The 14,474-nt window shown below is 35.4% G+C and overlaps 1 protein-coding gene and 1 long non-coding RNA gene across 2 annotated transcripts in view; one reads left to right on the forward strand and one right to left on the reverse strand.

Moving 5' to 3' along the window:
* Positions 1 to 14,474, reverse strand: part of CenB1A (Centaurin beta 1A) — a 37,461-nt gene that overhangs the window by 17,104 nt on the left and 5,883 nt on the right. The window contains exons 6-11 of the mRNA XM_089729096.1: positions 4,787 to 4,882; positions 3,638 to 3,894; positions 3,159 to 3,275; positions 1,917 to 2,111; positions 967 to 1,073; positions 136 to 224 (exon numbers count right to left, since the gene is read on the reverse strand). Coding sequence (XP_089585222.1) covers positions 136 to 224; positions 967 to 1,073; positions 1,917 to 2,111; positions 3,159 to 3,275; positions 3,638 to 3,894; positions 4,787 to 4,882 — 861 coding nt within the window. The remainder of the gene's footprint in view (positions 1 to 135; positions 225 to 966; positions 1,074 to 1,916; positions 2,112 to 3,158; positions 3,276 to 3,637; positions 3,895 to 4,786; positions 4,883 to 14,474) is intronic.
* LOC149502518 (uncharacterized) lies at positions 10,632 to 12,844 on the forward strand. The gene is made up of 2 exons (XR_016323401.1): positions 10,632 to 12,026; positions 12,136 to 12,844. It is a non-coding gene; the product is annotated as an uncharacterized LOC149502518 (long non-coding RNA).

Raw genomic sequence — 14,474 nt, forward strand, 5'->3', positions numbered from 1 at the left:
TCAAAGTGGATGGCGCATTTACTTTGTAGATTTCTATGAGCTCCAGTAACCACTTAACACCAGGTGGGCCGTGAGCTCGTCCGTCTAAGCAAAAAAAAAATATATATAGTTTAGTAAAGTCAATGCAATAGGTACCTTTATAATTTCCGGTTCCCAGTCATCGAGCGTCAGAGACCTGACTTTACTGACGTGCACGCCCAGCGACCGGTGTATGCCCGAGCATTCTGAAACCAATCAATCATATTGATTTAAAGGATGCTAGCTGGCTGAGCTGCTGACTTTATGCGGGCATCCGAGCCCCTGGAAACCAGAGCGTCATCAGCAACATGGGGTCTCTTTTGAATCGATTTTTGTTTTTCTACCTAAGCTGATGGTCTTGACAGACCATATCAGCGTCACCGGGCGAGTAGGTGAGCTCACGGGGCTCAAACCTGACGACGTCGCTAACACGAAACCTAGCAAGAGCGGTGCTTCGCAAAATCTACCACCGGATCGGAAACGCGACCCCCTGAGAAGACCCGGCGAGAAACTCAGTGGGCTGTGTCTGTGGGTTAGTTTACTCGCCGAGCCCATCGTCACAAGCGACGGGTTCGACGAGAACGATGACCGGTGCTTGAGGTACCTAAAAGCACCGTTAGTGGATCGGGAGGATCCGAAATTACATGTTTTTGGGCGATGTCGAATGTTTACCATTCTGTCCGCAGGATCGGGAATGTAGTTACCGGCGGCCACGAAGAAAGGGTTTTCGTGTCGTTCCGCTTTATCGAAATGGCGTATTGATGCATTGGGTACATTCCCAATTACTTTAAAATCAAGATGGCTTTCTTAACTTACTTTTTTTTCTGTAATTTTAAAGTTATTTTCTATATTCCATCCATGTGAAACGATAGTGGAACACCCTGTATACCAGCCGATTATAACATTGTTGGTCGAATACGACAGATGTTGGCAAAACAAAATACTAACCTATACATAGTGTGATGCCGAGGTTAATGCTCGCCCACCTCGGGTTCGGACTACCGCAATCACAACAATAATTGTTCCCGGGAATGCTGAGAAGTTGCTCCCAAATCCTAAGACAGAAATGTTTTTCTTATGCACATACGTACAGTATGTTGTTTACGCAATATAGAAACACATTAAACAGTTTTATTACACATTCAAGTATTTATTCGTTGCCATCGGAGCTTCTAAATGAGTCGCGATTCCGATCCGGTGGTAGATGTTGCGAACCACTGCTCTTAATAGGCCTGGTGTTAGTAAATTATCTCAGGTTGAACCCTTGAGCTAAATTTTCCGTCGGCACGAAGTTGGAATTATCTCTGAGGCTACCAGCGAGTAGGTAGGAGAAAAAAACCAAATTCAATTGATTACTGATTAAAAAACTCAATTCAATCAATATGGAGTTCAGTGTGTTAAATGAATTGACAAAATAACTGTTTCAATTTTTAAAAAAAATTGCTTGGACGGGTGGACGAGCTTACAGCCCACCTGCCCGCCCACAGGTATTAAGTGGTTACTGGAGTCCATAGACATTTACAACGCAAATGCGCCACCCAACTTGATATATAAGTTCTAAGATCTCAGTATAGTTACATCGGCTGCCCCACCCTTTAAACCGAAACGCATTATTGCTTCATGGCAGAAATAGGCAGGGTAGTGGTACCTACCCGTACGGACTCACAAGATGTCCTAACACAAGTAATTACGGAAATTATAATTTTGCGGGTTTGATTTTTATTACACGACGTTATTCCTTCACCGTGGAAGCCGATCGTGAACATTTGTTAAGTACATATTTAATTAGAATGAACTCCAAAATCGTATTTGTGTTGTAAGATTATTCAGTAACTAAATCATAAACGTAGCCAAATTCGAAGTAATGTTTAGTTAAGACAACAAGTTTCCGAACAAACCTAACTTTCTTCATGGCGACACTGGTCGTGTTCCGTCTGGTGTCGCTGAGCCTCGTGTCGTCCGGCACGAGCACTAGCTGCGACTCCGGGTTCTCTCGGCTCTGGCCCTGCTGTATCGCCGAGCGGATGCCGCTCTGCAGCGCCGCTATCCAGCAGCTCAACATTTCCTCGGAGTCCGCTTGGAGCATGTGACTTCTGGGTATCGCAAAAAAAATTATATAGAGAAAATTAGATCGCTTTGTATTCCTAGAGGATTATCTGTGGATTCCGCTAACCACTTCACACTAGATTCTAGATGAACTTTGAGCTCATTCACCCTTCTATGAAATAAATCTTATATACTATCTTTAAACGAGCAATTCTTGTATATATAAACTGAATCTCGGAAACGGCTACTACGATTTTCATAAAATTTAGTAAACAGGGGATTTCGGGGGCGACAAATCGATCTAGCTACGATTTATTTTCAGAAAATGTTGTTTTATTCGTGTTTTCAATAATCAACTTTATCGATAATTTTGATTTTTTCATTAAATAACCAGTTCATTTTTTTTATTCTGTCGGTAATCGGTGTCGATATTATTTTATCAATATAATTTCTAAAAAACACAATTAACAAAAAAAAAGTTGTCTAGTAATTAATAATAAGTAATAATCAAAAATTAAAAAAATACTAGGGAAGTTGTCCAGTTCAGCTTTATTTATATGCTGGTATTTTATCTCTTGCTTATTTCTATAACCTACAGTAAGTAGTAACAGCCGAAGATTGGTAGATTCGATTGTTTGGAATGACAATTAAACAATTTGAACACGTTTATTAGAGATGGGAGTTGTCACGCGATAGCAGCTACAGCGTTAAATCTTAAATTATTCACAATGATGATAATGATTCAAATTATTCACAATTTAATAAAGATACAAGCTTATTTACGTTTTATTTATTAGTTTCGTTATTGCTTTCGAGTCCTCTTCGAGAATTAACGTATTTAAAATATTAAAGCTTTTATTGCCACTGTAGACAGACCAAGATAACGCCCTAAAAGTAGTGGTTATCGTCGCTCATGGACTTCAGCGAAGCCAGAGGCATAGTCGAAGTCTGCCATTTAGACTATATCATATCATACGCTTTTCAACACAAAACTCCATGATAATAGGTGTATTCGTTATTTCGTGATTGTCGAACAAGTATTCTGAACAATACTTTTTTTCATTAATTTATTCTATTGTTAATCTATTACTTACTTGGATGGCGACAATACTTCGAAACAGAATCTTCGTTCGCCGTCGTGAACCGGCTTCACAGTACATAATCTTAGGTCTTCTTCCATCACCGTTACATTCAATTCACCCGTTCTTTTTCTACAAATAAAAAGCAAAAGCTAAATGTATTCCTAGTTTGATAATAAAATATTTACTAGTTCTGTGCCTTCCCCGCTGACTTTAAAAAGTTTTTAAAAGCCATAGACAAATACAGCAGAAGTGCTGCCATCTATCATTAAAACGCTACCTATTTCAATACGTTAGAAACTTAAGCTTTATGGTCAAGAGGTTGAATAAACAGGATGATTGTACATGTAATTATACATTTAATATCAAAAAGCGTATATTCTAAAAAAATTATTGTAAATTGCTTTAGAATATATCGGAAAAACGTCGACAAATGACCGACTAAAAAGAATGAAAATAATCACGCGCATTATAGTAAATGAAGTTTTTGGTACCTGTAAACAAGTCTGTTGTCATATAGATAAAACCATCTTCTGTTCCAAGTCTTGAAAGCGTTCGATGTCCGTTTGAACAAGTAACCTTGCATCCTAGGCAGGTTTTTGAGACAAGGCGTACTCAACAAACCCTCCTTTGAGTCGCCTTCGGAATTTGTTTTACAGCTTGGCAACACTGTGTCTTTACTGTTTACAATCGTATGACGATTCTCCATCTCTTTGTCCAATATTTTTGTATCGTTACGCATTGTCGTTATCTAAAAAAAATATTAAGGTTTATTTCAGATTATAGAATTCCGGTCACTCTTCGCTATAATATATTAATACTGGTTACATTTCAACAGCTCTCATATAAGAAATAAGAAACATGGCAGTAACGATGATTATTAAAATAAAAATGATTTAAAAAAATCGGCATGTTGCACCCGGCCTATGGTTTAAAATCATGCGACGCACGAGAGAGAATACGAGATAATATTTATGATCATCGTCGCGTTACTAAAACGAGAAGTAAGTATGTTAGTATTTTTTTCGAAATATATGTATAAAAACGGTTTACTACTTCCTTTTATTATTTTCTTAATATATTTATTTTGTTGATAAAACCACGTACCGTAAAATTATATATTCGGAACCTCGGAAATATACAAATATTTGAAACGTAAATAATTATATTAAACAGGATACCTACTAAAATAAACCGGAAAAGTAATCATTCATACCTCTGTTAAGTTTAGTGAATATATTGTATTCGTACATTAGTCTAGTCATTTGTTTCATTGTCGGCTGAGAGAACAATTTATTATTAGGATAATTACTAGAGGTCGACTATGCGACAAAAAGAAAAAAAAACTATACACGAATCCGAAAATGATATTCTGATGTCAATAATATTTCTAATCCTGTATATGGGCAGACAAGCTGTTAGCCCACCTAGTGTTAAGAGCTGATAGACATCGCAACATAAATTTAATCCTTATCCTCAACGTCAAACGTAAACGCTTCCGGGCAGAAATAGGCATGACAGTAACATAGAGTTTACGACATGTGACCACTGTACGATAATTACGCAAATTTCGAAATTTTGCAATTTCCTTTTGTAATACTCGAAGGAACATCATTCATCAGCGAAATCTTACTTGTTCGTACCTCATCTGCCGTTGACTTGAGAAACGGCTCCAGGTCCTCTGTCAGATCGGCGCCTTGGTGATAGTAAGTGCAGCACGCTTGTAAATACGACAGAAACTGTAATATAATATATTTTTTACATTATTACAAGTTTATTTTGATGTGTCACATGTCCATGCCTATTTCTGCCGTGAAGCAGTAATGTGTTTCGGTTTGAAGGGCGGGGCAGCCGTTCTAACTATACTGAGACCTTGGAACTCATATCTCAAGATGGGTGGCGGCATTTACGCTGTAGATGTCTATGGATTCCGGTAACCACTTAACACCAGGTGGGCCGTGAGCTCGTCCACCCACCTAAGCAATAAAATAAAATAATGTAGCGCGTGTAGTGTTCGAATAAATTGAAAGTTTTTAAAATTATAACGATTATTCATTTAATAGCTTTATGTAGTAATTATAGTCGTATTTATAGATGTTCTATTGTTTCTTTAAGTTGGTCGTTAGTTTTTCCTAACCTATACCTAATATAAAAAGACGTACCAAAGATATATAGTAGTAGTTTTATTTTTACAACTGGAAAGGCAAAGGTGTCCGTATGAAAGATATATTTACACCCTTGTTTCTAGAATTGTCAAACAGACAGAAACTGGGACTCTTTATCTTAACTTATCGTTCCAAAAATAAAGACGACGGTTTATTTTTACCAATACTTATCAGTAACATAAGCTGAGCATGTCCATTATCCATACAAATCTCTATTAAAAATCTTAACTAATAAACCAATTTGACCCGATCATTCGTCAGCGACAATATTAATGCGACTTTCTGTCGGACAGAGCACAGACATAATATGTACAATTGTACATATGATGTCTTTTCACAAACGCGATCTGATTCATATATTTGTGTAAGTGAATTTATTTTAAAAATACTTATCAGTAACATAAGCTGAGCATGTCCATTATCCATACAAATCTCTACTAAAAATCTTAACTTTTAAACCAATTTGACCCGATCATTCGTCAGCGACAGAATTAATGCTACTTTCTGTCGGACAGAGTTAAGATGATTTATGTACATATGTATGTCCTTTCACAAACGCGATCTGACTCATATATTTGTTGAAGTGAATAGCATTTTTTTATCTGACAGGCAGAACGCTTTTTACTTCAATATTTACCAAAGCGAATTAACGTCTAAGTGAATCACTGATTGCAATTAGTGCGCAGTGTTTCCTTTGAATGATGATTCATGGCCGAACACATGAATACATTACGCGATACTACAATTTGTTTTGAGTGTAAATAAAAAGCTACAAAAAAAACCTTTATGCCTATCCAATTAAAAGACTTCGACATGTATGCAGCCTCTGCGGGATCCGGTAACCGCTTAACCACAGGTACACTAATATGCTCGTCTGTCCGTCTGAGCTAAGAATAAAACAGATTGCTTAGATGGGTGGACGAGCTCATAGCCCAACTGGTGTTAAGTGGTTACTGGAGCCCATAGACATCTACAACGTAAATGCGCCACCCACCTTGAAACATAAGTTCTAAGGTCTTCAGTATAGTTACATAGTTATTTTAATTGATATACATAAATACATTTATAAAAACGTATTACATGAACTAACTCACCAACTCTCGATGAGAGTTTAAAGACACTGATCAACTTCAAAATACTTTTAAATTCGTCACAGACCCATCAGAGTATGAACACAATTGCACAAAAACAGTTCGAAAAGATTCGAAAACACAATACATAACTGTTTACAGAAGAGGCTACCGACGGATAGACGAAACGACGCGACCAATCTTGCTTCGAGTGGGCGCGTTGCAAAACTTAGGATTCTATGACATTGCAGTACCTGCTAAGGAATCCTTGGCTTAAATGGCGGCCGACGTGACCGAAGCAATCGTGATTGTGATTCACAGCGTAAATAAAACACAAAAAAAAAGAAAAGATAAGTGATAAAACGATTAACACTTGCTCTATCACTATAATCGCTTAATATGTTGAAAGTTCATTACGTATTTATTAATCTGTTAATAGAATAATAAAACCGATCTCTTCAAATATTATGTCTACTTTCACCGTGTTACGAAACCGGTTAATACTGGTCTTGTTCGTTTGAAACCGTACAGTACGAAGAAAACTTTTTAAATCTTTATAAATTGACTATATTATACCTATGTTTTTTTCGCCCTACTTATTCGCTGGAAGCCTAAGAGGCTATTCCCGCTACGTCCGGACGTGGTAGGTGAGCTTACGGGCTCAATCAGGCGGATTTTGATATCACTAGCCCTAGCAAGAGCAGTGCTTCGCAGAGTCTACCACTGGATCGAAATCGCGACCCACTGAGAAGATCCGGCGAAAAACTCAGTGGGCTATATACCTATACCAATACACACACTTTATGCACTACGCGATAAATATATAATACTATTCCGTTTATTTTTAATGCAAGATCAACATTTAGATTTCATTCGGGATAAAGTAATAAGTATTTTTTTAATATTATTTTTATCAAAAAAATAGCCGTTCTTGGTTATGGTGATGGTATACTTTATCGTTAATATAGAATCATTCATTGTGTGACTACATGCCATTAAGTTTTCCTTTGTATTTAAATACAATTATCTGATAAAACCGATGTAATTTTCCCGATAAGCTAGTAACATTATATTAGTATTAAATAATATCAACATATATTTCAAATAACTTCTAGTAAAAAAACAGACATCCTTCAAGACCTTCATTATTAATTACGGTAATATTAAGTTACTTTGAACACAATCTAATTCAGACACAACAAGTCGATTAAAATCTATACCTACGTATATGTTTGTTCGACTACGTATGTTTTATTACGACACGCAATTCGCTTCTATTATTATTGTGTGAACCTCCCGGGCTCTACTGTTTCATCACGAAGAACACAATTCACATGAGTCACGTTTTTTTTTTCTAATTACAATAGGATGCACGACGTCTCTACTCTCGTCAATTCGAATATAATATTTGATCCGGTAGTTTTTTTTTATTATTATTATTTGAAACTAGCGATCGGCCCTCGCTTCGCTTCGGGAACTGTAATTTATTATTGATCATATTGAATATTCTCTTATACAAATCTGGTCCTGACAGTAACAAACACAATAAAAAAAGATCGTAACAAACAAAAAATCTAATTCCTCTTCTTATATTAATGGTTCACTATTTTGGCGATAATGGCTTAGAAATAAAAGATAGATATGCTGTCAAGGGCTAGAATTATTTGAGATAAACATTTCAATTTTACAATAAATACGTGTAAATCCAACAGTTTTTGCGGCGCACGCAAAAAGCTCGCAGATGGTAGATCTTTTTTCCTTTTCATTTAATAATTATCGTTATATTTTGGGGAAATAATACTATATTTTTATAAATTACTAGCTGTACCCGTCCGCTTCCTGGGCCATTTAACTCCCATAAAGATTCTCATAATTAACCGCAACTGGTGTAGGGAGTCCAACACTCATATAAATATTAACCTATCCATTAAGTACATGTAGTTTCTACATGGATACCAAGTTTCAAGTAAATCGGATGCATGGTTCAGTAGTTATAACGGAACATCCGTAAAAACCACTATAGATTTATATATTAGTATAGATACCCTATGTGTTATTTTGATGTTTAAGCTTAGTGTCATATTTATTTATTCCGAATCCACGACCTAAAAAATAAGTTTCAAGCTTTTAGCTCTTTCTAGGAACTTTACTACGTCCCCTAATTTCTTTCGATTTCGTATCCCCGTCCACATTTCTCCCGGAAAACAATCCAAGTTGGTCAAAATCAAAGTTCCAATGCAATTGGAAATTTGACTCTATAGACATAAGGTGTTTTACGTTATGTTATCTCCGCTAACCAATTTATATCAAATGGACCGCGAGCACGTCTCACTATCTCGACTAATAACAATTGCATGCCGATTCGTTATCAGCAGCTATGACATCATGAATGGGTTAATAAACGGCACGTTATATGTTACCATGTAGTCCACAACATGTGCATTATTATCGAGTGCGCGTGCATGCAGGTGTACATAACAGTGTAATTAGAGCGGTAATATTTTTTTTTTAGTAATTTTTTTTTTTTAAAGTACTCCTTTTATTCCTAAAGACCAAAGCCTCTTCAGGATATGAGATTAATAGGTGCAAATAAAATAACAAAGAACACTGAAAAGTTTTCATTTTTTTTTATTGCTTAGTTGGGTGGACAAGCTCACAGCCCACCTGATGTTAAGTGGTTACTAGAGCCCATAGAAATTTACACCGTAAATGCCCCACCCACCTTAAGATATAAGTTCGAAGGTCTCATAGTATAGTTACAACGGCTGCCCCACACTTCAAGCCGAAATGCATTACTGCTTCACGGCAGAAATAGGCGGAGCGGTGGTACCTACCCATGCGCACTCACAAGAGGTCCTACCACCAGTAATTACGCAAATTATAATTTTGGGGGTTTAATTTTTATTACACGATGTTATTCCTTCACCGTGGAAGTCAATGGTGAACATTTGTTGAGTACGTATTTCATTAGGAAAATTGGTATCCGCCTGAGATTCGAACACCGGTGCATCGCTAGATACAAATGCACCGGACGTCTTATCCTTTAGGCCACGACGACTTCTTATTTCAAAGTACAGATTTTAGTATTAACGTTGTCAAAATTAAGTATTTATTGTGTTTTTACGGAGGCATACATAAAAGCAATTACGACGCCTACAGCCTTGGTAAACACAACACTAAAGGGCTATCAACAGACAATAAGTTACTTCTATATTATGATTTCCAAAGCATTGAAATATGAAAACACAGGGTCAAGTTTCGAATGACTATGACACGCGTAATAACTTCGAGCAAAAAGCGTGTCATTAACATTGTTTTTGTTTTCTTCTAAATAAAATAAATTTTGACATTGCTAAAATATTCTCTAGAAAATTTCGTACAAACGTTCATTTAAACAGTCTTTGGTAGGTCATCGTACCAATGTAAAAGTTCAAAAAGCGGATTTGACTCTGTTGAAGAAAACGAGGTATCTAGGACAAACGCCGCGCCGCAATTGGGCGAAAACAACTTGTCAACAGCCGATTTACACGCGTGAATACGATGCTAATGCCGGTCATTATTTCGTAAAATACAGGGTGGAGGCAGCGGTGTCGCCTTAAATCGTACCACAAATGTACAGGGTGTAATTTTGGGAGGCCGCACAGTGGGTCGATACTGTGATTTTAGTGACTTAGGGACCAACTTTGTTTTTTTATAAATTTTTTTATGTAGATAGATAGAGCTCGTTAATCTCAATAATAATTGTTTTGGGCAAAAATTACAAAAACTTTATAGTTTGGTCAGAAAAATGTGTTTTGTGATTTTTTTGTATGGAGCGGGTCACATTAAATTAAATTCCTGCTAAGTACCGCGAGGTCCCGCTTTGAAACTTTATTTTCCTTATACCTTGTCTAGTCTACTATCATTTGATGCTATGAACATGTGCATAAAGTTGCAACTCTGCCAAATAAATGGATCGAAAAAAATTAATAAATACATAGAATAAAAACCTTTATATTTTTTTTCGTAAGTGCTTTTAAGTTAAATTTGATATGGATTAGTAAGTAAAAGCACGTAATGATACCCATAATTAAATAATACCTAACAACAATACATTTAGTAGGTCTCTAATTAAGCAATCTCTCTAATTATTAAGATAGTTAACATTATTTAATGAGGATAATTAGTTAAGTAGCCATTACTGGGTAGTAGAAAATATAGTAAACATTTGTTTGTCTCTGGAAGTATAAAGTGACCATGTTTATTATATACTAACTAGTGTTCGTTTATTCGTACTACTACTAACATCTCGTGATTGTCGTTGTGATCTTGCTGTTTCCGTTATAATTGGTAATTTTGTTAACAATTTAGGATTATTTATGATTTTAAAAGAGCAACTACAGTCGCTGTCTGATAATAAAAAACTTTTTCAATTCCTACAAAATCAAATAAACGTGACCGAAGAGAAAAATGTTGAGCTCCAAAAATTCTGTACGCAATTTTGTTCAAATATAAGTGCAATATGGAAACGAAGTAGTCGCATGTTAGCACAGTTTATAAGAAAAAAATGTGATTGGTTAGAATGTGCAATAAACTGGCCCGAAGGAATGATACCTGAAGCTATCAACACTGCACATGAAAGGCTCGAGATTTCTAATACTCAAGATTTTGAAAATGTACCACCCTCAAATGTACTACAGAAGCCTCGACATCTATTTTTGCACCTCGAAAACCTTTTTAAGAATTGGGATCCAGGCAAAAACGAAGACGCATTGAACAAATTTACAAATCGCTTTCGTTATCCCCGGATGAAATGAAAGCTACTACAATTGCTAGTTTGAGAAACACTAGAAATGAAGATGTAGGAGAAATAATGAACCACTTGTCAAAATCACCCCGAAGATCTAGAAAAAGTTAATAAGTATTTAATTACAAGTAAAGTGAAAAGTAGTACATATTCTCCCGATAAGGCAATATTAGTTTCACTTAAATTAAGTGGCAGTATATAAACCTAAGAGAAGCAGCAAGTGAAAATGGGTCTGATTTATACCCTTCTTAATATAAAATTAAGCAAGAAAAGACCAAATGTTATCCAGGGTAAGACGAGGCAATTATTACTGAAGAAGGAGCTGCTATTAAAATGCAAGCATTACTAAACTTGGCGCTATATAGGCTTTTAGATGTGATTACTTCGGATTTGGACTCTGCAAGAGAGCTACTGCTTATAAGCAAATAGGCTTTGATAGAGCCCCAGGTCAAAGTCTAGTTCCTATAAGGCTTCAGAAATTTGATGGAACAATTGTTTGGGAAAACGACCTACCGTCATCAACTTTTTATTGCCGTCCAATAATGTTTAAATTTACAAAAGAAACGCAGCCAACAGTGACAATTATAAAAGCTAGCATAACAGAAGAAATAGAAAGACTTCAGCCATCAAAAATCAAACAAGTTGAAGTTAAGCATCAATTGCACATGATGATGATAGACGGCAAAATAACCTCATATTTTTCAGAAACATTTTCTGCTGTCTGTGATATTTGCAAAGCAAAACCGTCAGAGTTTTTTGGAGTGACTTGCTTATCAAAGAGAAAATAATGAAGAAATATTCCAGTATGGAATGCCATCTTTACATGCCTGGATAAAATGCATGGAGTGCTTACTTCATATCGGTAAATATAATTTTATTACTTCACAATTTTTTCATCGTATGTAGTTTCCTGTGAGATAATTTTTTAAATGACACTTTTTTTGTTTACGTCTTATCGTTTGGACTTCAAGAAATGGAGTTGCAAGGGGCGATGACAAAGAAAAAATAACAACCAGAAAAAGTGCTATACAGCAAGCGTTTAAAAAGGAATGCGGTTTACTTATAGATGTTGTCAAGCAAGGAGTAGGAACAACCAATGATGGAAATACTGCCAGAAGATTTTTCAGGGATGCAGAAGAAACAGCCCGCATAACATGAATACGTAAAGGTTTCACGTGATTCTTCACTCTGTTGCATCTGGAGAGCGCGTTTCCAATTTTTCGGAATTTTTTAGATATACTGCAGAATTGTATGTTAATTTATATCCCTGGTATTATATATGCCTTCCAGTATCCATAAATTGTTGGCACATGGCAGTGATATATAATAATGAAGAACTTTGGTGCCATTCGTATAGGTAAACTCTCGGAAGAGGCAGCGGAAGCTCGCAATAAAGATTTTCGGAAATATACAGAGAGATGTTATTCAAGAATGAGAAGTAGAACGTCGACTAATGAGGATATTTTACACAATCTTCTTTCGTCTTCTGACCCAAAGATCGAAAGGTGAAACAAAATATATAATATTTAGAGAGATTGCATAATTAGAGACCTACTAAATGTATTGTTGTTAGGTATTATTTAATTATGGGTATCATTACGTGCTTTTACTTACTAATCCATATCAAATTTAACTTAAAAGCACTTACGAAAAAAAATATAAAGGTTTTTATTCTATGTATTTATAAAATTTTTTCGATCCATTTATTTGGCAGAGTTGCAACTTTATGCACATGTTCATAGCATCAAATGATAGTAGACTAGACAAGGTATAAGGAAAATAAAGTTTCAAAGCGGGACCTCGCGGTACTTAGCAGAAATTTAATTTAATGTGACCCGCTCCATACAAAAAAATCACAAAACACATTTTTCTGACCAAACTATAAAGTTTTTGTAATTTTTGCCCAAAACAATTATTATTGAGATTAACGAGCTCTATCTATCTACATAAAAAAAATTATAAAAAAACAAAGTTGGTCCCTAAGTCACTAAAATCATAGAATCGACCCACTGTGGGCCGTATACAAGTGACAAGATAATATTGAAGCCCACTGAGTTTCTCGCCGGATCTTCTCAGTGGGTCGCGTTTCCGATCCGGTGGTAGATTTTGCGAAGCACTGCTCTTACTAGGGCCAGTGTTAGCAACACTACCGGTTTGAGCCCCATAAGTCAAGGTGAAGCTGAAATAGCCTCTCAAGGTTATCAGCATAGGTAGGAAAAAATATATATTTACACATTTTAATGGTTTGCAAGTTTATGATTTAAAAAAGTTCATATATTTACTACACAATGTATCATAAATAGTAAGATAACACTATTCGTTGAATCTACGATTTACTTGAGTTTAAAGTTTTGTTGCTCAGGATAGATTCATTTTCCAAGTGGAACTATAAACGTATACATCGATTTTACTTTTTAGTTTTTCCCTACCTATTATCGCGCATTTTACTTTGTGGCAGACCACTTTGAAAATGCTAAAAAAATAAAATTTTGAAAGTAATTGACCAGATCTGCCATTGATATAATAATATGTTGTTTATTATAGTCTTAAAAACTTGTATTGATCACGGCAGACCTCTACATTGCGTACACACATCAACATATAATAAAATCTTAGCTACTACCCGGCCAGATGTATATTATGTTTTCCGTTCACTGTTTTAGAGGAATATAATTTACTTGCGATTTACTTTAGCAATGTATTTACCGAAATTAATATTTTTTTATATTCTATATACTAAACTTCATTAGTTAGACAATAAAGAAGTGAATTTTTTATGGAATAATTATAAATAATACGGTATAATGCTGATCAAAAAATAATTCAATTCCTCATTTTTATTTCGTCAAGACAAAATTTAAAAATGTTAAATCAGTTAAAAAAATATATCATGCATGCATTACATATATCAATCTTCATTCATCATCATCATCATCGGAGTCATCTTTATCGTTAGGCGACTCGTCTTCATCATCCATTGAATCGAATATTGCAAAAATAAAACATAAATTGTAAAATGAACGTAAATTCATCTGAACATATTCAATAAATAATTTTTGTAAGCATTTCTCCAAATAGAAAAAATATAGTGGGCCCTCAAAAGTTGTTGATAAAGCTCACTCTTACGCGGTGGTATTGAGCTTGCCTCAAAATTTTGATTTTTTTTTCTATAATTTTCATTGATGTCTGAATCTTTATAGTTGCTAACGAATAGCTGGAACCTTCCATCATGTACATCACTAGATTTTTTGGCATTGTATAGCTGGCAAGTTAAATGTTGAATGATAAAAATGAGGAATTCAATTATTTT

The sequence above is a fragment of the Bombyx mandarina genome, chromosome 08 (assembly GCF_030267445.1).
Source record: "Bombyx mandarina strain Sakado chromosome 08, ASM3026744v2".
Taxonomy (NCBI): Eukaryota; Metazoa; Arthropoda; class Insecta; order Lepidoptera; family Bombycidae; genus Bombyx; species Bombyx mandarina.